General features: G+C 37.4%; 1 protein-coding gene across 1 annotated transcript; it reads right to left on the reverse strand.

The window, feature by feature from the left end:
• Window positions 1-930: 930 nt before the first annotated feature.
• rb1cc1 (RB1-inducible coiled-coil 1) lies at window positions 931-18477 on the reverse strand. Its single transcript, XM_080861207.1, has 23 exons — window positions 18133-18477; window positions 16862-16994; window positions 16646-16772; window positions 16393-16563; window positions 16020-16222; window positions 15168-15582; window positions 14898-15068; window positions 14631-14815; window positions 13615-13801; window positions 12483-12564; window positions 12326-12390; window positions 12118-12221; window positions 10915-11041; window positions 8738-10668; window positions 8099-8285; window positions 5314-5422; window positions 4823-5117; window positions 3411-3459; window positions 3267-3314; window positions 2784-2842; window positions 2443-2570; window positions 2066-2136; window positions 931-1825 (listed from the first exon to the last, which is right to left on the reverse strand). The coding sequence occupies exons 2-23, from the start codon at window positions 16930-16932 to the stop codon at window positions 1748-1750; spliced, it is 4863 nt and encodes a 1620-aa protein (XP_080717333.1). The 5' UTR covers window positions 16933-16994; window positions 18133-18477; the 3' UTR covers window positions 931-1747.
• Window positions 18478-25725: the final 7248 nt, after the last annotated feature.

Below are 25725 nucleotides of genomic sequence, written 5' to 3' on the forward strand. Positions count from 1 at the left end.
TATGTGTGTGCGTGTTAAAGATATAAATAAATTAAACTGGTGACATTTAAATACAGACACTACACTATGACTTACTAAGCATGCAGCCAAATTTCACATTCATTACTAAAGATAAGAACTCAAAAATGTTACGAAAAAAAGTCTTGAGACTAGACTAGCTTGAGACTACACATGGCAGTGTTAAATCCCATTCAGCCTGATGAGAGTGACTCCCAGCAGCACTGAGCTCAGTGGGGGGTTGTAAACATTTACACTAAGAGCCTGTCCAGTGCACATGGTTGGTGCTTGCCAGGCACCTCGGTATCGAATGTTGTGTTGCATATTTTGTCATTCAGGCCTGTCCCGAAATTGTAGGAATCACACCATCAATTTATGAAGGAGCCATCCAAATGTGACAACAGGCTTATGCTAAATGGAGAAAATAGAGCTAAACATTGTTAAAACACCCCTAGACCCACATGGTAGAGAGTGCTCGGCGGAGAGCTGCTATGCTCCCCGCTGTGAACTGGGAAAGTGATGTTGGTGGGCTTCCTTCTCCATGAGGGCCGCATCGTTCTTGGGCCCCGATTTGAAGCCTTTTTGAAGTCTGTTTCCTGCAGCACCGTGCCAACATTAATGTTTCCACAAAAGCAAAAATGCTAAATCAAATGAATACACTATACTATGCTATTCCACATTGACTCCTGAATTTCCCCCAGGAAAATTTTAAAAATCATCATTATAGGTGCCATTTACTATATATGCCTTAAAAGCTTCTGCTGTTTTTGTTTTATACAAAATGGTTAGAATGACGTGTCAGTGAAAAATAATAATTGTCGGCTTTCTCCTCCCCAATGAAACATAAAATATCTCACCTGTAATATTAATGAGGACATAAGTATTTGTTACATTTCTGCATCAGAGGAAAGAAAAAAAACTATTGAATCCATTTGGGATCAGTCCTTTATTGTTTCAAAACTCTAGCTTTTACAATACAGTAATTTATTGTTACATGTGATTTGATGGGTAATATACAATGTCTCCCGATAATGAAACACAGTCACAAAGTATTCCTTTCTACATATCAATATTCTATGATAGTGAGAAGTTTGTGCTGATATATTTACTTAGTTCTGACAGCTCAATTAACTTCCCTTTTCAAATCAACAAAAGCATTGTTTTGAAAGTGCATTTCAAGGATTGCAAAGACGACTGTTTCCATTAGTCAGTCATAATGTACATTTCAGTATTGACACAGGGCCATACTGTTTTGTGAGTAACAAACAGCATTAACTACATTTCCAACTACAACATTTATCTGGATAAGTAAATCAAAGAAAATATATCAATATGCATGCCATGAACATTCCTCCATAAACATTTATAATAAATGTATATTTTTCATTTAATTATGCTGATAATGACAGTATTTTCCACAAAAGGACAAATGCTGATAATGAGAACTAATATTGAACATCCAAATTTCGTTTAAGTTTACATACAGGTCAGATGGCATTATGCCACAGTGTATAGGGCATTGCCCTAATAAGTTTAATAGCATTTGGTCCACAATAACAAATCTGGGTTTAAAAGAACAAAAAAAGTGATAGCAGGTGGGATTTTAAAATAAAATGCAAAACCATATGATGGCGATCTTAATTCTTTCCATTTTTTAGGTCTTTCGATTTTCAAGTTATGAGTTATTATGTGATGTTTCTGTTCAAAAATTAAACTATATAAATATACATTTTAGCTCATTACTTGGCTATTATACTTTTCTATTCCATGGAACAGCTTTCACTCTGTAGAACTTGGTTCCTAAAGGAACCTTGAATCTGTTTTGGGCCTGAAAAAGGAGAGGAAGAGAAGGAGAGAGAGATCATTACAAGAAACAATGAAGGTTCAAACTTTGTACTTAATTGTAAGAACATTACTGACATGACTTTAAAAAAAATCCAACTCTGATTTAAAAAAAATATATATAAAAAAAAAAGAGACACTTATAGGCCTACAGTTGAAACTGTAAGTAAAACAGGGTTAAATGTTAATCGAATATGTAAACAAAGTATTTTTAGTACTTAAGTACCTTTTTTGCCTGGCAATACTCCTTCTCCATCACCTTTCCAAGCACCCACGGCCGTCTTGAGGTCCCTGATGCTAAACAAGAAAACAAATCGCATCGTTAAATAAACTTAAGAAAATGTTCACCAATTCTATGTGTAAAATAAAGCCAACAAGCATCAGTAGCAAGAACAAAGATTAAACTACATTTTATTTTAGCACCCATGTACACACAACACACAAAGCTCTCATGTTTGATTAATATATATATATATATATATAAATAAATATAAAATCAGAAAACAATCAGTCGTGCCTTTTTATTTTATTATTAAAAAAGAAATGTGTAAAATAAATTTCAATGACACAACGCTAAACTCAAAAGGGTTTGATGAAGCTGACCTGGTTTGAGGTCCAGTGCAGTAAGAGACTCAGAATGGAGGAAGTAGAGGGTGGGACCAACTGTGAAGAGCACGTAGTTGTCATGCCTTTCATCCAAGATGATTAGAACCAAATCGCCTACCTGGAAACTGAAACATAAAAAAAGACCAATAAAGAGACCAAATGATGATGAAACCGAATTGCAAAATGAAAACACAAAAGAAAATACATTAACGGTAATCATATGTGTATAATTATACCTACATACATAATAATGTACACAATAATGACAGAAAAACCACACACACATCAGCAAGGACATGTTAAGGCCCTGTGTGTTTCGTTTTTTTAAATTCACTTACTCTCTGATGGCGATTTTGTCTGAATGCCGTGATGACACAGACGACATGCTCTGAGACATCTACACAGAAGAGAAGGGCAACATTACTCACGTTATCAAAGCAAAATTAATAATATTAACAAGAACTGACTTCCACTGGGGATTATTAAATCATTTGTCTGTGACATAGGCTTTGAACTCTTATACTTTTACCACCTGACAGAATTATATCATAATCTAAACTATACCAGTCTTCGAGTTATGCAATATTAGTATTGACTAAATCTTTTCACACCAGAAAAGTACATTTTTGACATTTGTATTAGTATACAAGTTTGTGCTTCACTAAAATTCACCCCTTGTACATTTCAATGATCCTCTTCCTAAAGACTCATTTTTATTCACTGAGCTCGCTGGCCTCCTGGGTCAGGATTCTACTCTTTGATGCTAGTGCCACCTGGTGGAGAAATTGTTTCATAGCCTATAATGAAAATGATAAACTGACCAGTCTTTGACTGAGACGCTTGTTTTCTTCTTCCTTCATGTGCAAAGTCTGCAACATATATTAAATGAATTAGTCAGACATGCCTACACAAACAAACTCTTATCCAGTCAGATGCAATGACAAAGATGCAGCATGTCTAATTACCCTCTCAAGTAAGATTATCCGCTGTTTCTCCTCTGACATCATAGTATCACTACAAAAACAACAACAACAAAAATTAACAAGATGCAGTATACAAAAGGTAAAACTAAATAAATAAATCATAACATTTTTTGACTTGTGACCACTTGGCGCTTCTTAATATTAAGAATTTAAAAAATTATTTATTTATTTTAACTTACACTCTCGGTTCCTAGCCTCCCTTCCTTGGACTGTCAAATGTCTCTTCTGTTCGTCCATTTTTGGCTAGTTTATACAGTTGGCTCTCGAAACACAACACAAAAGTCTGTTTCTCTTGCTCGCAATCGATTTGACGGCATCTAAACAAAACTTACTGTCTATGAAGGAAACCTTTTTAGGTTTCACTATGAATTTGTTTGAGATTAACATGTTGGCGCAATAAAATCCATGTACTGCAGCACTGCGAATGCACAGAAATGAACACACTCAGATTCTCGTAGTTTCCTTGTCCAACTTAAACTGTAACTAAAATCTTAATCCAAGGTGCAGTCAAAGAGATCCCACTACCCAACCTATAAAAAGGCAAAAACTGTCCTCAAGTTCCATTACGGCCCTTTTGTGAAGCTCTACATTGTTCCCTGCCCTCTTGCACCTGTAGGGATTGTTCATTGTAGGAGCTACTCTGATCAACTGCGCCTGACAATATGGGAGGATTTTACTGTGTACATTCTTGTGAATACTGTCATTCCCCTGACTTTATGGACTTTGAGTTTAGATAGTGCAGATTCATCTATCATGTCATTTGAGCACCGGTTGTCATTAATAGTAATGAGCCTTGTGAGGTATGGCCAGTTTGATGCAGACGTTACTGTCTGCTTTCAAAGTAAATGTGAGCTCAATGATGAAATAAAAAATGCACACATAAAAGTGGTCAGAACGGCCATCCAGGGAGCAATCTCAGTGAAGCAGGAGCTGCAAGCTATGCATCACTACGCCAGGAGATGACCTTGAAGGGGATATACTGTTAAAATTTTAACCAGTGATGGTTTATCCAAACTTTTGGACTTACATTACATTGTGCATCACAGATTCCACAAAAACTATTATGTATAGAATAACCAAAATTCTGTGCATTCCTTTTACATGGACCTCTCTATAAACTGTGGCTACAAGATCATGCGCAGGTGAGAAGGTTTCTTACGTATTTTGCAAATGTTGTTTGAAATATAAAGTGTGGAGTAAGGATAAACACATTGTCCAAATGCAGCCCACATAGTTGTTAACCAGGTGAGGTTAGGATACCTGTCCTAACCGTGCTGCTAATGTGTGCTGCTCTGATTTTTCTTTCCCCATGAACAGTAATAGTGTCAGGCACATAATCACGTGGACGTATTTCAGACTCTAAACACAATGTTTATTTTAGAGTAGATGCTTACTGGACGGTCACCATGCTGGCTTCCACTGCTGAATCAACATGTTCGTCATCTCGAATGGCTGCCACAGAGGCCAATCTATCAGTTTCAGTGAGGGGCTCAGAAGAACAAGCCCCAGCAACGGGCAGAGCTCTAGCTGCTGCTGCTCCAGCTTCTGAGGCATCTTGAGCTGAGGGGTTAGGGTTGAAGAAGGCAGAGGACACCAGTGCAGTGCTGCGGAAACGGTTGAGCTCCTCTTCCAAATGTTTCTTTTCCTGCATCACACTAGCCCGGTCCTCAGACAGTTTCTCTATCAGAGCTGGAATAAAAGTATAAATAAAAACCACTGACAAACACAAAATAACATTATTTTTGACAAAAGCCTAAAAATGAATATTATGGCAGTGAGAACAAGCGAACAGGACAAGTAATGAATATTCATGAGGTGCTACCATGATGTCTCATTTCCAAAACTGTAAGAAAAACAGTGTTCAATGTGGACAGTACACACTCACCTTTATCTTTCTCCTGCTGCTGGGTAACTTTATGCAACTTCTCCGTGAGATCACTGATGATCTGCTCCTTTTTCATTTTCTCTCGTGTTAGAACTGTGTTGAAATTTGTCTGGATAAAAAGATTAATAATTATTATTATTAACATTTTAAAAATTTTGACAAGCTTAACAACCATTTTAGTGAGAACAGAGCATTTATATCAAAGCATTAATTATTTCATTTTTAATTGCCAATTTCTGAGGACACAGATCAGCATGCAGCCATGGGAGTTACAGTTGTTTTGTTAGCTTTTACTCCTAGTATTTTGATATTTTTGTATCGTACATCCATGTATTACACCAGACAATAAATAACAAAAGAAATCAAACTGTATGTGCTCCTAACAATTCTGTTTGTTGCAAGTCTCATCAGGTTCAACTACAAAGGGAGATGTAGCAAAGTAAGGTGCGATGTCCTCAATTTTTTTTTCGTAAACAGTAAATGAAATAATACAAAATCTATAGCACAGTAAAATAAATGTCTGTCCACATATGAAGCGATCTGCTCATCGTCCATAGCATTGTAGCTAGATGGTCCCTAGAGGAAAATCCAGACTCTGGTTCCCTAGGTGATCCTGAAAAATATTTTATGACCTGTAATATGTAAACGGTGTCATTCATCCAGTTGCCAATGTATTAGTCATCCCTACTTTTACTTAGGAAGGTGAGAAAAAAGACAGAAAACTAAAGGTAGGTTTTATAAAATGGATGAGATCTGACCCTTAAGTACTGAATACTCAGTACACAAGGGTTGTAAGGTCAACACTGAAACTTTTGATGGCATGTTGAAGGCTTTTGTCTATAGGGAGGATGAACTGTATTTAAAATATTTCACACTACCATAACGCTATACTGACAAGCACTTTTTCTACTGCTAATATTTCTCCATGGCAGCCTGCCATGCTAAAATCTTTGCTGCCAAACAAGAAGCGTTGTGCATATATAAAGAAATTGGGTCACCGTGCATCGCTTGTAGCTGACAGCTGGACACTATAGTGGACATTTTAGGCTAAGGTTCACTGGTAACCCTCTTATACATCCCCCGCACTGTCATGTCAGTCAATGGTATCTCTTTGCTCCCACTGTTTGCAGCAATAATTGCTCTCCTCAAAACTGACAGTAGTTTAAATAGGCATCCACCCCTCTTTGCACAGCTAAAGGTTATTTAGCCTGTCAGTGCTGCAAGTCTCTGGTAATCAAATTGCCGCTAGTTTCTTCCTGTGTGTATGCTGCTTCCAGCTGAGTTAGTTTAGGTCTTATCCCCTTCACAAACAGCTTTTTCCATTTACAACACACTTTATGACTGACTAAATGAAGATGGCCACTGCTAATTGCATTCACTCTCCTATGGCCAAGGAAACACGTTAGTGCTACTACTACTATTCCCATTCATCGACATACACAGAGTCTATGAACAGTTTTGCAGATTGTTTGCTACATGTTATAGCTGTTTGCTGTCACCTGGGGGCAGTGTCACAAACAAGCGGTCTGTGGGCTACTCTTGGTAATGCTCTTGTTGGTCTTCAGCCAACTATCTGGTCTTTAGCCAACTATCTGGTCTTTAAGTGATGACGTATGAACCCTGCTTCTAGGTCCAAACTACTCTGCGTTTATTAAGGCTGTTGCGTTTTTAACATGTTTTAATTCCTTGTATCTTTTTCTATTTAATCTGGACAAGCCCCTAAAAAAAGGGCAGTGATCACTGTCGGCCTCTCTCTCAGGTTTTATTACCACTATTCATTTTAACGCTCAGTTTTTAAAATCATACAATGTAACTACTGCCCAGCTCATACAGCAGTATATTATTAACCAACCTCATATTGTGGATGGATTATCTCAGTTGTTCTTCTGACAGCATCCTGCCATGCAATCACATTTGTCCCTAACCATTGCGTTAATTTTTATCGACTGGAAAAAAGTTAGCATTCATCCTCTGGATTCACTGTGTTTATATTATGCTAACATAGCTGTGTTGCTAGCATTCACGTAGCACATCATTATATACAAGCTAGTTCAACTTCAGTAACACTACAAACATCACTGCTGTTTAGTTTTCTGTCTTCATTTATGTCAGAAGTGATAGCAGAGCTGTACATCTTAATTTGTTTCAGAAATCTCTCAGTCAGAACCTGGTATATTATATTTAAATGGAAACTAGCGAGCTAACTCCCTGCTAACTTCTAACTCCATTAAATTTCAGAAATTCTGTTTTTATGGATGCCTGGATGTTAAACTTAATTGTTACACCTGGTAGAGCAGCCACACTAATCATTTTATTACAGATGAAATAATTTAGACAGTTTTTCATCTCTTAGTGATGCCGCAGTGTTTGTTTGACTTTAATCACTGACGAGTTTGGACCCAGAAACGCCTAATAACGTCAGACTTAAAGACCACATAGAGAGGAGCAAAGTTAGAAAATACAAGAGAGCTGAATTGTGTTACATAAATTCTGCTGTGTCCAATGCAGTGACTGTCGGTGCGTGATGATCTTTGATGGTTTTTTTCCCCCACAGTTCCCCCGTTTATTATGAACTCCGCTGTTGCTCTCTTTTCTATTCCAGCTTGTTTTCAACCAGCAGGCATTCAACCTATGCACAGCATCATCCACGTTCAGTCACATGCGGTTGGGTTTTTGGAAGACTGCACACAAGTATGTTAGCATAGGTCCGCACTCAAATATCAACAAAAGACAAATATCAACAAAAGCAGAACCCTAAAATAAGCTAACAAGAGCAAATACAAACCTGTTGCTCTGCAATAAGTGATGTTTTGATGTTCTGTATCTCCTCATTCTTCTTTTTCTCCATGAGCTCCATCTGTGCCTGCAGAGAGGCCCTTTCCTGTTGCAGACGCTCTTGTAGTGCTGAGTCTAGAGACAGAGGTGCTCCAGCATCTGCACGTCCGTCAGCATGCAGGGACAACCCTTCATCACTGAAAGGCACATAGCAAACAAAGTTATCAACTTAAACTACTTAAAACTAACCATGAAAAACACTTTAACTGAAATAAAAATAGATAATAGAAATCCAGAAGCTACGATGTATGGCCTCAATATTACACTTTATTACTGTACTTTTCCTAACTTATTACATCTTAAATTCTGAAAAAACGACCCATGTAATAATAATAATAATAATAATAATAATAATAATAATAATAATAATATTAAAGTTAATACTAAAAGGAATGTTAAACTAACCTAAGCACAGGAAACTGTGGAAACTAAACTGAAAACCCAAATTTAAAACTAAAAACAACTTACAGAAAATGCAAAATCATAATACCTCTAACAAAAACATTAATCAGCCAAGTGATGAACCTGTAACTGTGAAAATAATGTGAAGAAACATGAAGAGCAAACTTGTTTTGGATTAAACATTTACCTTTTTGAGGACCGGACCTCATGAAGCTCATTTTCAAGTTGTCTAATCTTGCCTAAGAGTCTCTTCTCCATCTCCTCTTTCTGCTCTAAGTCTTTAAAGACATCTGGTGCTGCAGCCTCAGTGGCCTTTTCTTTCTCTAAATGTTTCTCAAATGCAAGTCTGTCCTGCTCTACTTTTTGCGAAAGCAGGTCATTTTCTTGCTGCAAACTGCTGATAACAGTCCTCAACTCCTGCTCCTGTTCTTGGAAACTATTCAGTTGCTTTTCTTTTTCTTCACAGACAGCAGCCAGTTGCTGATCTAATTCCTCTTTAAGTTTCCGATGCTGCTCAGCGTGGTTCCTCTCAGCCTCCTGGGCTTGCTGCTGCAGGGAAGAGAGCTTGTTGCTCAACAAAATAGTCTCCTCTTCGTGTCTGTCAACAAGCTCTGAGATGCAGTGGTCCTTCTCAATCCTCATGAGAGTCCTGAGCTCTGCTAGGTCCACTTCATACTCTTCATTCTTTAGCTGAAGCTCTTTTTTGACAACTGCCAGTTCTTCACCAAGAACTTTGGTCTCCGCCTCTATTTGGGATTTGACAGCCTCTTCCTGCTGTATCCTGGAGTCTTCAAACAAGCGCTTTAACTCTTCTGTCTCTGATTCTTTGAGGGCTAACTCCACCTCTAACTTGCAGCGGAGTTCTGCAAGCTCAGCTATCCGAGCCTCCAAGTCCTTGACCTGACTGTCCTTCTCTTTTATAGCAGTGGCATGGTGATCAGCTGCCTCGCTTAACTTAACACTATTTTCAACAGCAAGATTTTCCAGAGCCTCGTGGTTACCCTTGGTCAGTGTCTCCATTTCTGCCTTGTGTTCATGCTTCATTCTGTCCTCCAACTCTTTTAAATTGGTCTGTGCAACAACTTCCAGCTCCTGTCGGATCTTCTGCTGACTGCGTTCAATCTCAAAGTGCAGATTCTCAAGCTGAGTGGCCAAAGAGTCTCTTGAGGCTGCAAGCTTCTTATTTTCTTCAGCTTGATCACTGATAATCTGCTCCAGGTTGGTGATCTTATCAGTCTGAATACCATCCGTTTGAATCCATCGCTCTCTCTCATTCTCAAGCTGAGTCAGTTCCTTCTCCTTGCGCTCCATAAGCCCTTCGAGCTCCAGCATTGCACGCTGAACATCTCTAACAATATTCTGGTTTACTTGGTTTTCCTTGGTTAGTGTCTTTACCTCCTTCTCAAAGTCCTGCCGTATGGCCAGAAGCTCACTTTGATGCTGCTCCTTCAACGCTTGTTCATGGGTCTGACAGATGCTATCCACAATATTGTGCACCTCTGTGCTCATACTACGCAGAACAAAGCCAAAGTCATGTTGTTCTTTTAATACTAGACCTCGTAAATGACACAGGTCATCCTTTACATTTCTTAAGCTGGAATGGGACTCCTCTGCAGCACTTCGATACCTCTCAATAACTTGCTGAAGAACAGCGATCTTTGAGTTCTCTCTCTCTAGTATTGTGGTATCTTGCATTCGCTTGTTATCAATAGCGTTAATGACTGAAGAATACAAAGATTCCACCATCATTTCAGGGCTAGTAGGATCACTGATAGGGTTTGGAGAGGTCAAGTTCTCTTCAATCACAAACTCGTTTACAGCAGACATGAAGTCTGATTCAGGGCTTTCTGCCAGAGAATCTAAATCAAGGGATCCCTGCTGTAGGACTGGATCCATGTTTGGATGGCCAATGGTTTCAAAGTCAAATGTTTGTGCATCAATGCTGTCTGGCGATAAGTCCTCTAGAGGAGCTGGGACAGGAACATGAAGGGGTTGGCAGCTGGGGCCCTGAAGGCTGAGAGAGGAAGGAGTTTTGGGCGACACCGCTGTTGTGGTAGCAGGCATTTCAGACTGAGGAGACAATGTAGTTGATCTGTGGGCACTCTGACTACAAGATGCCTAGGGAGAAAAAAACAAAACACCCAAGAATAAATAAATATATTCTTCAAGTTGGAGTTTAATCTTAATACGAAAAGAGAAATTAAACAGTATTACAAAAAAAGAAAGAAAAAAATTAGAAAATGCTTGACCTAAAGTTATACCTCAGTATTGTTTGCTTTTTGATAGTTGTTCTAAGTTATGTGTTCATTTCAGACTAGGACAGTAAATACATATATGTGTAATATAACCAAGGTAAATCATTACCCTTTGTTCACTTAGCAGGTCAGTAATCGTCTGTGACATCTCGTCCACGCTCTGCGCAGCTTGGACCAGCTGGTGAAGTGTCTCTATGTGGTGATTTAAGGGCTCAAAGTTGCACACTGTGGGAAGCCTGCAGAAAAAGATTTTTTTAAACTAAACAAACACGGACATATTGGTAAAAACTATGTTGTGAATTTCTTCAGTTTAAAAAGATTGCTTAGAAGGTCTTCAATTTGATGCAATTAAGAGATAACAGAATAAATTTAGGCCACTTTTCACACCAAGAATCTGTTCAAGAAAGCAAACTGAGTCTAAAGCTGAAACTTATTTCTTGAATTGATTAACTTAATCAAGGATTAAACAGTTGTTAACAAAGTTTGGCTGATCAACTCCAAGTATGTTCCCTTTTAGTTAAGAGAGTACATGGCGAATGAAAAAGAAAAGGCATAATTAACAGAGTTCTGAGACCATGATCACCACAGTAATGGGTAAATAAAGAGCAAAGCCTTAATTCAGTAGAATTAAAACTGTGAACTATGTGATACATGAAACTATGCATCACTGCAGTGACAAATGCAACTGACGGCAACTGAAAATAAAAATAAAGCTCAAACAATACTTTAGATCGTTTACTTATAGATGATCATATCGGACCTTTACTTTATAGTCTTACCAAGTTATAATGATTCTGGTTATTAGCACTTAATTATAGTCTGACTTTTTAAATTAACTTTTTAATATCTAGTTTAAACTGAAATATTTTGCTCTACAGCGTTAGAGAGCCTGCATTTCAAAGTGCAATCTGCATAAAATGTTGTAAGACCACATTCAGACTATATTCAGATTATTCACATAATCTCCATCATAAAGAACTATAAACAACTCCAACTATGACATACTTGGTCCCCAAGTAAGACCAACCACAACATGTCCCATGATTTATTCATTATTCAGTTTCTTACATATCTAAAGCTTTTTATATCTTTATTGTTTTATTTATTTAAATAAACCAAAGATAAATGCATTTAAATAAACCAACAAACAGTGCCAGGGACCTGGTTGAACACTAAACAGCTTATTTTGATAACAAACCATAAATTCAGTTATGTTAACTATTGGTAGTTAACGAATAGTTTTTCCATTTTTTCTCAAAAAACCCCATTTAATGATATTTAAAACCACTAATGATTCAAGACAGTGACTTACATGAGGAAAGGCTGCACCTCAACAGGACAACAAGATTTCAAGTACTGCAGGTCCTCAAGTGAGATGTCTGGAAGTTCATCATCAAACCTTCTTGGCCTTCGTGTCTATAGCCAATTAAGAACCATGAAAAAAATAGACTGTCAAACAGTGTGAAACAATAGTGCTAACAAAGAAAAAGTGATACACACGATAATTCAATCAAACTTACACAAAATGATGTTGGAGGCCATGAATCAAGTCCTCTAAACAACCGATTTCGGAGAAAAGACTTTCCTAAATAATAAATAAAACAGTAACTGGGTCAAAATTCTGTTCTTACGTGGAATTGGTGTGTTATTTAATCAGAGTTTCTCAAAAACACTTACGAAAGAGTTTCCCAAAGGATTCCCGTTTAAATTTCTCTGCCTCATAAAGTTGTTTTCCATCCTTGACAAGTGCATTGGCCCACTGAAAAGATTTAAGAAAAATTTAATTAAGATTATGCAATAAATTAATAATTATGTTTCAAAAACATTTTCACAAGAAGATTACATTCCTTAACATCGTTTTAATGTTATTTAGATTTGAGCATTTAGACATAACTTAATGGAAGGCTTGCAGGCACTCTTCAAAAAAAGCCAATATGTATGCAGCGTCCGTCAAAACGAGCAGTTACATTTTTTGCCAAAAACTACATCAATCAGAGGAGCCATCTTTCAAGCAATTCCCAAAACACAAAGTGTTAACTTCTATTCTTTCTTGTGACTGTGAAATAATAAAGACCAAAAAATTAAGCTCAAATAAAGGAAAGTTTCATCAAAATCATCAAAAATCTGTCTTATTAGTCAAACCTTCTCAGAGCTAAGCACCCTTTTTGCACCTTTACCATAGACCGTACATTGCTTAGACACAAGTCACACACCTTTAGCTGTCATAACATATCACAAATTAGGCATTATTTTCTTTTCTGCTGCTGCCAACACAGCACACCACAAATGGCCAGATGTTAGAAAATTGGACACATCTAGACACTTCATAGCTGATTACAGTAACTTAATTCCCCCTGTTAGCACAGGCTTCCTAATGGTTGCAACTTTGTGTTGATAATGTTATTTCTTACACACTTGAAACAGAGCTGAATTCTCACAACAAAACCCCCAAAGACCATCCATCCATTCATTTCCCTCATCTTATTTAATTCAGGATTGGGTCATCAGTCCATTGCAGGGCTAACACACAGTGACAGACCACCATTCACATCTTTATAATTTTGAATAACCAATTAATATAAAGAGATAACTTTTTAGGAAGTGTAAATACCCAGATGGAACCCACACAGAATCTTCTTAAAAGAAACCCTTTCTTTAGGCTATATATATGGTTTTATGTACTTTATACTATTTTTCATTATATGATTTCATACTGTACATTGTCATTTCTGTAAATCTTATTGAGATGACTGTTTTTGTTAAATTGCTACATCTGAATGCATGATTAGTTTCTAATAACAGTACTGACCTCTCTGTAGTGGCGCATGAACATTTTTCTCCTGACTACCTCTACGACTGCCAAGCAGTACATCTGGGGCACGGTACTGAGGGCCTCCACCACCCTCACTCTTTCCATTAGCTCAGTTAGAAGTCTGAATAGAGCCTGAAGCTTCTCTGCATCCTGGTCTGCATGAAGCATCACGTAGCAGCACCATCTAAAATTATTCCAATCATTAGAATTTGAAAACATAATTCTCATAATCACATTTTTTTAAACATATATTAAATACAGCAAGGTACAATTTATTAAACATAGGATTAGGGCTGTACGATATAACGATATATATCGGATGACGATATTAAAACGTCTATCATTTCATTTTATGCTATTGTTTGTTTCATGGTGTCACAAAATAAACTGTTTACTGCAATATTTTTTCATTATTTTGATGGTCACTGTAGTGGCTATATTAATTTCTTAAAGTTCTCTCTTTCTCTTATATTTAATATAACCACACTACAGACGGACAAGTGCCTGTTTTTATGCGCTGTCATTAGCAACAACAACAGTAAAACCATCGCGTGTCCGCTTGTTTATTTTCCACAACCTTTCACAATAAAGCTCAAGCTCCTGTTGAGACTTTTCAAAATAAACTGAATCACGTGAAAGAGTATGCAGAGTATTCACAGATGAGAAGTAAAAAAAGAGCCGTCAGGTGCTAAAAAAATAAACCTTAGACTCAAACGTTAGAGCAGGCTTTTCCCCGCAGCATGCTGTGTAATAAACACTCACAAAGAAAACGGCAGCCGCTACAACTTATGTCTAAAATTAAAACACCTGACTCCAGGTACGCGACACCCAGCTGGAAACACTTCACGGAAGTCGAGCTGCCCGAGATTCACAGAATTTACAGAAAATGTAAAATTTTTGTAATTTATGTTGTTATCAGACGATAGATGTCTTATATGAGATTTTGGTCATATCGCACAGCCCTAGTCAGGATCAGCAATTAATATGGAAAAAGAAATGGTTTCCGGTTTTACTTAAGTCTGACTTGAAGGTTGTTTGCTAGCTCTTGTTTGGCAGTGGTGCACTTCTTTTTAATTTCCAGCAGCTTTCTGTGGTTGTTCAGCATGATCATCAGCTGGTTGGTGTGACTCATACACAAATCAGGCAGAACAGATGTATCCTTCAGGTTTTCAGCCCGCTTCTGATTGGCCAAAAATCCCTGGAAGCAAAAACATGTGAGCACAATTCATAACACAACAAAAAGCAGAGAAAACTATTTAATACTGCTTTTCTTTGCATACCTGAGCAAGTTCTTTCTGTTCATTCACCAACTTCTTGCAGCTTGCAAGCATTTGGTCTAGAGCATACAACCTGTCTTCAAGCCCTTTGATGGATTTCATGTTTTGATTATCTAGCTTGGAAATTGTGTCATGACATTCTGTTAGGAAAGGCTGAATGGTCCGCGGGTCAAGCTGAAAGACACAAAATCAAAGTCAAACCTCTTATTCCAATTTAACACAGCACATTTAAAAATCCACCAAGACCTTTTTAAAAATAGATCAATGACTTACCCTATTGATGGAGTCAAAACATTTCCTTACAACCGATTCCACATCATTGGGCCTGTCCTGGACGTTGATCCAATCTAATAATGTAACATTGAACACGGACGGGTTGGTGAGCTCTGGTGTGTCATCATCTAATAGTGCAGCTCTCAGGCCACCACTGTCAGTCATTTCATTTGATTCCTGGTCCTCAGCTGGCTCACAAGTGGCTGTCCCTGAAGCGGAGAAGGATGCTGATGACTTAGAGGGCATCTGTGTTTCAGTTGTGCAGAGCACAGAGTCAGTCGATTTTTCTTCTTCCGTCTCATCTGAATCCTTTGCAGGGGTTGAGCTGGACTTCTCCATGCTCTCTCTGTAACTCTGACGTGTTAAACATTCCAGCAGAGGTATCTTGGCCATTACTGAAACTGCTGTCCCTAACCTGCAATTATAACAAAAGATGAGTTGAGACTTGTCTTGATGCATGCTCATCCAGGTAAGTAAATCCTAAAAGGTTGATTCTAGTTTCAGTCTTTGTGCAAATTTACTGTTTATAAGGTTGGAGAAACCTGCAGTCAGCTGAGACTGAAGAAGGCACTTGTATGAGTGACGAAACATTTCTCCGACTGAAAACACTACATCCAGATGATCAGAATCAACCTTCTTGTGAGTTGAGACTGGTTCAATTTCTTTACTATTTTATTTGTTTTAAAAAAATAACATTATAACTACATTATTTAAAATGGTTCCTCTAGCATATTCTCTGTAGACTTATTTACCAATAAAAACACAATATTTTGCATTTTAGGTTTAAACTTATTGAAAAAGATCAGCAAACCAACACTTACTTACATTACACAGTTACACAGTAACACTTACTTTGTAAGTTTCACTTTGATTTCCTCCAGATCATGCTGATAATTTGTATAAGCTGTGTTGAATTTTATAAGCAACTTCTGATAAGATAGGGTGCAGTCATCCAGATTCGCCATTATAGCAGCCCAGCCTTGGTGTTGAAGGTGTTCATCATGAACCAAACGTTCACAGAAAGAGCAAAGTTTGTTGGCAACTTCAAACATTTCCTGGAGGGATTAACAAATATTTAACTCAACATTAGAACATTTTCAGAGTATTCTACAGATGATTGATTAGTTATTATTTCTTGTAAAGAAATTCAGTTGAAAAACATTTCATGGCAAATACATTCAAAAACTTTTTTCAGGCCAAGGTTTAAAAAAATGTTGTTAACTACCAGAGCAAGTTGTGTTCGAGAGGCAACAGTGTGAAAGACAGCTGGCATCAAAAGAGACTCCTCCACCTTGACCTGAATCTCACTCTCAATTGAGAAGGTGGTTTTGGGGATCGTTGGATCCCGGTCAGACAAGATCATCTCTTTGTTGAACAGGAATATAGGGTTGGTTTCCTATAGATAAAAATAACAGTGTTTAGAGCATTATATATATTCAAGGAAATAAAATCAACACCTAACAAACTGAAAAACTCACAGTGCCAGCACTGTAGCTGCAGACCCGTCTCTCTGCAGCCATACATTCTCCTCCATTAACAACGAGGACTTGATGTGGAATTGCAATTTTATATTTGGCTTGGATGGCATGTTTGAGCTCCTGTACACTGAGAAGAGGGAAAACACTTTTTAGGTCACACTAAGCAAGGCGTACTGACCACTGTTTCAGATTAATATTACAATGCCAGCTTCTTACGTTTGGACAGCAAGGTCAGTATCAAATGTCAGTGTGCTGCCATTGTTGACCTGGAACACATACAACTTCATGTTTGATCTCCCAGAGTTTTTCCCTCTTGCCTGTCTTGTTCATTTAGTCACTCACCACAACCCTGCAAAATTACACAATAACGCAAAAAATGTAGTTGAGAACAGACAATAAAAACATCCCTGAAATCATTAAATTGAATTATATATTCCTCTTGATTGTATTTATTTCTCCTGTTTATTATTTATTCCTGCTGTCTTACCATTAATATTTTATCCCTGCAAAGTTGGTGTGGAGCACCCATAATTTTGTTGTGCATGTACAATGACAACAAAGGGCTATTCTATTCTATTCTGAAGACAAGTAATGGTGCCATTTATTCAGAGCACAAAACTACTTGAGTAATATTTATATTATACTGATATTATACTGTTACACCGCATGTTATAAGTAGTTATAACAATATACTTTACAGAGTCTATAGAGTGTGCTTATGCAGTACAGTCATTTAAATTAACTCAACAACAAAAAGGCAATATAACTACATTTTACTTTTCCAAAGACAGCCCGTGCATTGTTTCCTACCGAATAATTAGCCTGGTAGCTGAGTCACTACACGGTAGGCTGGGCTATTAGCTAGTTGTTTGGTAACCAGATAGTGACCCAACATATTATTCTAACCAAAGACACAATCTGTCTTTTGAAACTACCTGAAGTAGTAGATTCTTCACACGGGTTTGCGTTTATTCTGAAATTAATATAGCAAAATGGGCTGCGCTAATTAAAGTTGAAGATAGAACAAAACAGTTAGCGCTATGTTAGCCGTTACAACGATAAACAACTTAAAAGCCACACTGCTTTCTGAATTGCTTGTCTGTTAATTGTCTTTAACAACGTTAACGGTTTGTATATCTGCGGGGCCTCCAATCCTTTAGGCATACTCCGGTACCGGGGTTCATGTTTGCCATTTTTATGTCTACTGAAAACACTCAACCGCTGTTAATAACCTCCAGGCCTCCAGTCCGTCATCATAAACACCGAAGAAGTGGTCACCAACAGCTGCTAGCAGGCTAGCTAGTCAATAATAACCCGTTGACTAACTGGCTATTAGCTAAAACGAGCTAGCGCAGGATAGTCAACACTAACGTCGACAAATTTAGAACCATAAACTAGAGGAGTTACAATCATTAGTTTGGATTTATAATTTATGAGAATGAGATATCATGTCGGATTTTTAAAATAAACGATGTCTTTAGTCTTACCTCACTTTGCTCATCTCCCTCTTCTCGCTCTTGGCTTCGCCTTGGCGAGCTGGCTAGCTAAAAAGCTAGCACTCTAGCTAGCTAGCTAACCCGTTTTGGATTGGCATACATAGAGCTAGCTTAGCAAGCCCCTCAGCTAATGTTGGGTATACTAAACCAGAGTAGAATAACTGACAGTCATAATTAGTTCCACAAAGTAAGCATGCTTCAGTATAATAACGTTCTAATTTGGCAAACTCCAGCCGTAATGGTGTAGCACACGGACTAAACCACTAGTTGTTTATCTCAGGTGGCTACCTACGCTAACACCCTCTCTAGTAGCTGTGCTTGTTTTGTTGTTGTCATCTGCGGATGGGAAGTCCGCGAACGACTCGTTCATCCGTTACGACTCAAAGCATTCAGAGTTCAGTCACAAGCCGAGTAACTCCTGTTTCAGACTGAGGACCGACTCTTTTTAAATAATAAATTAATAATAATTATTATTATTACTATTACCTTTGACAAATTTATACTAAAACTGAACATTTTATTATCACCACAGTAGTATTTTCAGCACAAAGATAAACTTTTTCTTAAAGTAACTTATTCACTGGCCTTATCACAGTACTTCTTGTGTATTTTTTCTATAATTTTCAAAGTTTAATTTTTTCATATTTAAATTTGAAATGATGAGGAACTTTTGCTTAATTTCTTTTGTGTATTTACTTATGTTTGGCTTACCATGCTGTCTTTTTTGTTGTAAAATCATGCTATCAAAAGTTTTAAAGAAAAAAGTTTTATAACTTTTTTAATAAGTTTTATAAATACAGTTTTACTATTTAATTACTTTATTGTGCTGTTTTTAATGCAACATTTTACTTGTTTCCACCACTTAAATAAATAAATAATTCAATAAATAAATAATTGTCAGGCAGAGGCGAGTCAAAAATGTAATTTATTGTCTCAAAATTTCAAGTTAGGTATATATTTCTATATTTATATGGAATTAATAAAATGAACGAATGAATAAACCAAAATGTGCATTTTTACTGAATAGTTTTAAAAAGTATGCTCTCAACCTACTGCTAAATTTTCCATCAGTATGCATTCGTCACTGCACTTTTCCAGGTGTATTCTGGGAAAAAACGAGGAAAAAAACCCCAATCTGCTGCAACATGAGAAGGGGTGTGGTTAAGGCTGCAGTGTGTGCATGATACTGCTGCAAAGAAAAGGTAGTTTGGGGATTAAGTTTATCACCAACTCTGATGGAAGATAAGACTTTATAGAACACCGTCTTACATAACATCTGAACATAATCAGAAAATCAATAAATAATACAGTAAACACAGCTTGTTTTTATGCGCCTTTAAGAAGCGGGAAAAGAAAAAGCAAAGGAACGGACTTAGTCAAATCGTTTTTTCCTTGATTGCGTATCTGCTGATCGCACTCTGTGGACAGCAGTCTGTGATGATTCATCGCATTTTCTATCTTTACCCAATTTCTTTTATTTTTAAAACAACCATAATAAAAAGAAGACATATTAGTTATGCAATGTTTAACATTTTTACTCTCCAATGATGATGAGATGAAAGCCTTATATAAGTACACAATTTCTGTTCATTTCACAAAGATATTTGAGTTATTCAGCTAACAGTAGTCCTTGTTTCATGCTAACAGTCAGTGATCCACAATATAAGCAAAGGTTTATTGAAATTGGTTGACAGTATGCATTAAAAAAAATCTGATACAGGCACCTCCAACCAAACTGCGCTGCATCATTTCTGTTACATTTTTTTTAAATGTATAAATTCTAATTTTGAAGAATAAACTCTGTAATCTCTGTGACGTTTTTAAGACAAACGCCCACTAGGGGTCGCCATATCACAGGACTTTTTTTCAACCAAACAATATGTTGAAAACATGTTATCACCTTTCACACTGCCACACAGTGCTTCAGTTTAAATCAGGTTTTCTCCCTGCAGACCATCATAACCTCAGATAATGACTATACACTTTAATGGTGAGCAGAATTTCTCCAGTGTAAATGAGACACAGTTATTTGTACTGTTTAACATTACAAGTTTTGACAATAGAGATTTTTTTTTTATATGGGAATGACTTAACCCACCTAAACCAAGTCTGGTTATTTGCTAAAATTGAAAAACATTAAAAATGAGCATAGACATCATTTTTACATTGTTTTATATTATTATTCTAAGGTAAATATCAATGTCCAAATAAAACAAATAAAAGCACATGATCCCAGGCCTTTTGAAAATGCCAAACAGAAGTTTGGGTTACAGTAATGTACAAACACACAAGTTTCTCAGATTTACAGAAATTAATTTTGTTAGTAAAAACTTTTTAAAAGCATTACAACAACCATAAAATCATCAATCCATTTTGTTCTGCTTCCAGTTCAGAGTGGCAGGAGCCTATCCCAGCTGCCATAGGGCAAGAGAGAGGGCACACCCGGGACAGGTTGCTGTTGTAGGGCTAGCATAGAGAGACAGACAACTATTCACAACTGTTGGCCATTTAGAATAACCAGTTACCTAACTGCATTTTTGTACTGTAAGAGGAAGAGGGAGTATACAGAGATTCCACACAAAAATAGGGAGAACATGAAAACTCCACACAGAAACGCCCAGGCCAGATGATTGATTCAAACCCAGGACCTTCGTCCTGCGAGGCAACAGTGCTAACCATTCTGCCATTGTGCCTACTGCATGCTTTTATAGATTATTGCTCCTACATATTACAGAATCATCTTGACGTTTTCTCAAATTAAAGTGTGTTACATTAGGTGTCACCACATGCTATAAGAAAACAGACAGATTTATGTGCTGCAACATGAAACCAGGATTTTAAATACATTTATATTTTTTATAGAAATACTCATTAGAAAGCTTCTTCTTGTAGCCCAAATGTGCTGACTGGCAAAACAATTCAATACCAAGTTAGGATTTTTTTGTTGTTATAAATAAACTCTATTAAAATTATGACCTTCATTCATTGGTGTTAATTACTGTGTTTGAAATGGTTTTTATAACTAGAAACTTGCACTGGAATAAAAAAAAAGAATCCTCCAAAATATCCAGCAAGGTCATTGTGCTGGTCCAAGCTGAACTATCTTAAATCTCTGCGAGGCACATGCTCAGCAAGGCCAGACGATGTCTTCGCTCCACTGGTTACATCCTTAGATGGTAGTTAAAACTGATGTGTTTGGATGGCACCCAAGAAGGTCCAAACTTAAATGAGAGTCACGTCTTTCTCCAGCAATTACTTCAATTAGCTCATGAAATGATGTCAAGTCATGTGCATACTAATAACTCATTAAGCTGTGCATTCAAATTCCCTCTCTTCTCTATAGAAATTCACGTGAAAGAGTCATGATGTCTGTGATGTTATTTGTATTCATTTCAGTGTGATGTCAAACCATCTCTATGTGTCATGGTCGTTTTGAGTTTTGGCGAGGTTTAAGGGTTTTGTAGTTTTGATTATTTTTGTATTACACTTCTCTATTTAGTGTTGTTGACATCCTGGCTTTGTGTTATAGAATTATGATTATGTTCTGTGCCTTCAATTGATTAGAGGTTGTTTATCTCCGTTTGTGTTCCCTTTCTGTTCCCTTGGTCTTCTCTCTGTGTTTTGTTTTCTCTCTCTATGTGAAGCTTGTGTGTCTTTATCTTGGTCTCGGTGTTTGTTCCTTCCTGTTTTATTTTGGTGGTCCCTTGTCCTGTGCATTTTGTTCAGTTTTGCTTCCTCTGTCTCTTTAGTCTATGATCCCTCATCAATCTGTGTATAGACTGTCTCGGTCTCTCTTTGCCCATAGTGTAGTTTAGTATTTCAATGCGAAGTTCCATTGTTTCTTAGTTTGTATTCGTATTCCAAGTTTTTCCCCTGAGGCTTAGCAATAAAGCTCATTCATGTGTTTTGAGTCCTACATTTGGGTCCACCCTGCCTGCCACACAGCCATCCCTAACACTATGAGGTTTAGAGACTACCTAGGCTATTCCATGACCTTAATGTTTTTATTATTTAGACACTCCTTTATTCCATCCGTGGTATGTTTTGGGTCATTGTCATGCTGGATGATCATCCACAATCCATCTTTAGTATTCTGGATGAGGGGAAAAGGTTCTTGTCCAAGATTTTATGGTACATGACCCCATTCACTGGCCCCTCAATACTGTGAAGTCATCCTGTACCCTAAACAGAAAAACAGCCCCAAAACATAATGTTTATGCCTCTGTGCTTGACTGTACTTTGAGTCATTTGTCTTTCTCCAAACACAGCAGCTAGATTTTGGTTTCATCTGACCGCAGCACTTTCTCTGAGTCATTTAGATGTTCACTGGCAAAGTTAAAGCAGGCGTGTAGATTTCTTGAGCAGGAGTGCTGCAAGATTTCAATCTATTGCAATTAGGTGTGTTATCAGTATGTTCTTGGTGACTGTGGTCCCAACTGCCTTCAGATAATCAACAAGCTTCTCCCATTTAGTTTTGAGCTAATCCACTAACTTTCTTATGATCACACTCACCCCTCATGAGGCAAGATCTTGCATGGAGCTCCAGACTGAGGTTGTTTGATGGTTATTTTATATTTCTTCTTTCTGAATAATCACACCAACAGTGTCACCTTCTCTCCGAGTTTCCTGATGATTGTCTCATAGCTATTCCAGCATTGTGCAGGTCTACAATCTTGTCCCTGACATCCTTTAACCTTCCTGCCTTCTTGGGACCTTTTTGTGCCACTGCTATGTGTTAAATGGCTGCCATTTCCACTGTGTTCAGTGGAATATAACCAAACTTGCCACAGGATAGTTTTTACCTGTCAATGTTAATATTCCAGTGTGAATTCCTTAAATCAGCCTAAAATGGCTGAGCAGCAGAAATCCCCACACCCATCACCCTGGGGACCATTTTCTGCCCATTGACTTCCATTATAAACGCTATTTTTCAACCCCAAATTATCATCATATGATTTTATTTTTTCTTCTTTTCTTGGATGTCAATGAAGACTCAGGGCCTTGAAGTTTTAATTTTTAAATTGCAAAAAAAATGCAAAAAAAATTATGGCAGGTCAAAATGTATGTTGGTGCCAATCTTTGGTCCATCTAAAGGCCTACTTATAATGACAATCACATATTACTTCAACTGGTTTTTTGTGGAAATATTTAGTTTCGTTTTTTGGTTTTTGGGGCTTATAACACAGGGCGCTCATGTAATAACACTGGGATTTGAAGGGTTAAAACAACGAAAATATAATTAAAACTTTACATGAATATTTCAGGGAGAAGTAGTTTTACAAGGTTGGCTAATTTAAAGTGGAATAAAATATGGATATATGGTCTTTTTATGGCGTGGCTGAGAATGGTCCCTAGGGTGATGGGTGTGAGTTTTTTAAAGGATGGCAGGAGGGTTAATAGGATTTTCATCTTGCCCATAGTGGTGGAGAGGTTGCAATGGAAGAAAGTGATTCTGTGGACAGCTTTGGTTTATACACCTAATGAGTTGAGATCAGGCAGACAGTCAATCTGTCTCTGGCTTGGTTGCAGGGAACCAAATATTTGACTCAATGACATAAAAATCAATTCATAACTTTTTTTTGTTCTGTTTTTGTGTGTGTGTGGTTCTGTTCAATGTAACTGCTTTCATTGGAATTAGGGTGACTAGAGGGCAAGTATCAGCCAAGTGCTGCTAATGAAATCAACTTCATTATCCAATTATCAGCAACTGTGAGAACTTTTATAAAAGCAAAGGTTTTAGCATTCAAGTGTGCTTTAACAATGCTGCACTGTTCCCTGAAGTTGACATCACAGTAAGGTCAGTCAAGGCTAACAGGCAGGTTGGACTCAGGCACAGGACTTGGAAGATCACAGTTAAATGCGTTTATTTATATTGGATAGATATTTACACAATGCAGAAGTGGAATAGCCCTTCAGGGGGGTCCAGGAAGGAGGGGAATCCATTCATCCAACATTTACAGGCAATACACTCTTAATCTCAGAGTTAGGATCACCACACTCCAGCGAAAGGAATCCAGGAGTCTGTACAGAGGATCCACAGTAGCCAGAGACTCAAGAGCAAAGACCTAACTAGGTAGTTCAACAATCTAGCAAACAATGACCCTTAACCACTACCTTAAGTAGTAGCTGCTTCATGAGATCATCGTCACAGATGTGATTGGCCAAAGCAAGAAACCCGCAATGAGTCCCATCCACAACACAGACAGAAACAAATGAGGACAGATAAAGAAGAGACTAGAGAAAACCAAGGGAGAGAGACAGAAAGCCAGGGAGGACTGAGGGACCATAACACTCAGACTGTACAATGCTTCAAAAACCCAAGACCTACATTTCAGACTCTACAAACCCGAATCAGCAAGTTAAATGTTAAGCTTCTTCTCTCTAAATACAACATAGCAATAAAGCTTAAATTTGCAAAGTTGTATCTGAACAAACCATGAGATTTCGGGAATAATGTTCTTTCAACAGAAGAGACAAGACCGAAATGAGATGTTTGGCCTTAATGCACAGCGCCATGTTTGGAGAAAACCAAACACAGCCTATCAGCACAAACACCTTATTGATGGGTGGGGAAAAAACAGAAAAAGAATCAAGATGTTCCATTATTAAAATCCAGACCTCAACCTGAATAAAACACTGTGCTGGGATCTTAAGATAGCTGTGCATAAATGAATACCTACAAAAACCCTCAGTGTCAGTGTGAGAGTCTGATAAAGTTATATAGAAAATGATTACTCAAAGTTATTTCTGCTGAAGGTGGATCAATAAGATACTGAATCATGGTGTGTATTTATTTTTCACAGAGGAGATGCCAGGTCAGAACACAGATAACCAGCTAAGATAGAAACAAAGACAAAGTTCAGTATGACGTATTTGGCTTATACGTGACCACAATGGTTTTATGTCACACCACATCGTGAATGAAGGTTGAATGAGGGGTGTGACTGGCACTTCACACTCAGACTTAACACAAATTTATCATTGCTTCATGCATTTTGACATTTGAACTTACTAAATTACACAATATCTATTTATACTGTGTATGCAGAAATATAAAATATTTCTGCAAAAATATGCAGGAAATCAGTGACTGAAATTATTTAGCTAATAAGTATGAAAGCTTCCCTGCATTTAGCTAGCAGGATGTTATGACTCCACAGCACAGCTGCTATCTGCAGTATGTAAAACAATGGGTATATTATGTGATCAATATTAATATAACTTCATTACAGTGTGCATGGTGCATTGCTAGAAAATGTTTTATAGTGCTCATTTAAAAGTGGCTCCATCTTGTCTTGTCAACAAATTGATCAGCATTCCTGTGCAAGCTCTGAAATAGTTTTATAGCTACGTGGTTTTAGATCTAAACCCTACGGTTTAGACCACAAGAACTTCTTACTGATGTGGGTGAAACATAGCTGGAAGCAAAAAATTAGATCCTAATCTTGCAAGTAAAAATGAAAATCAATAATTCAGAAGGTTTTATACATAGAGCTTGACTATTCTAATATTCACGGTAGCTCCAATTGCAGTGGGGCAGCTCTCTGAGACTCTTGCAGATCATTTGGAGTGAGAAATGAAGGA

Source organism: Rhamphochromis sp. 'chilingali' (genome assembly GCF_963969265.1).
Source record: "Rhamphochromis sp. 'chilingali' genome assembly, chromosome: 16".
NCBI lineage: Eukaryota > Metazoa > Chordata > Actinopteri > Cichliformes > Cichlidae > Rhamphochromis > Rhamphochromis sp. 'chilingali'.

What these genes read in the sequence shown, in the direction of transcription:
- rb1cc1 (XM_080861207.1), bottom strand. Translation starts at nt 16,932, where the DNA reads ATGAAGTTGTATGTGTTCCAGGTCAACAATGGCAGCACACTGACATTT. An exon ending in AACAGAAAGAACTTGCTCAG is followed by an intron (nt 14,816 to 14,897) that starts GTATGCAAAGAA and finishes TTTTGCTTCCAG; the next exon opens with GGATTTTTGGCCAATCAGAA. An exon ending in AACCTTCAAGTCAGACTTAA is followed by an intron (nt 13,802 to 14,630) that starts GTAAAACCGGAA and finishes GAATAATTTTAG; the next exon opens with ATGGTGCTGCTACGTGATGC.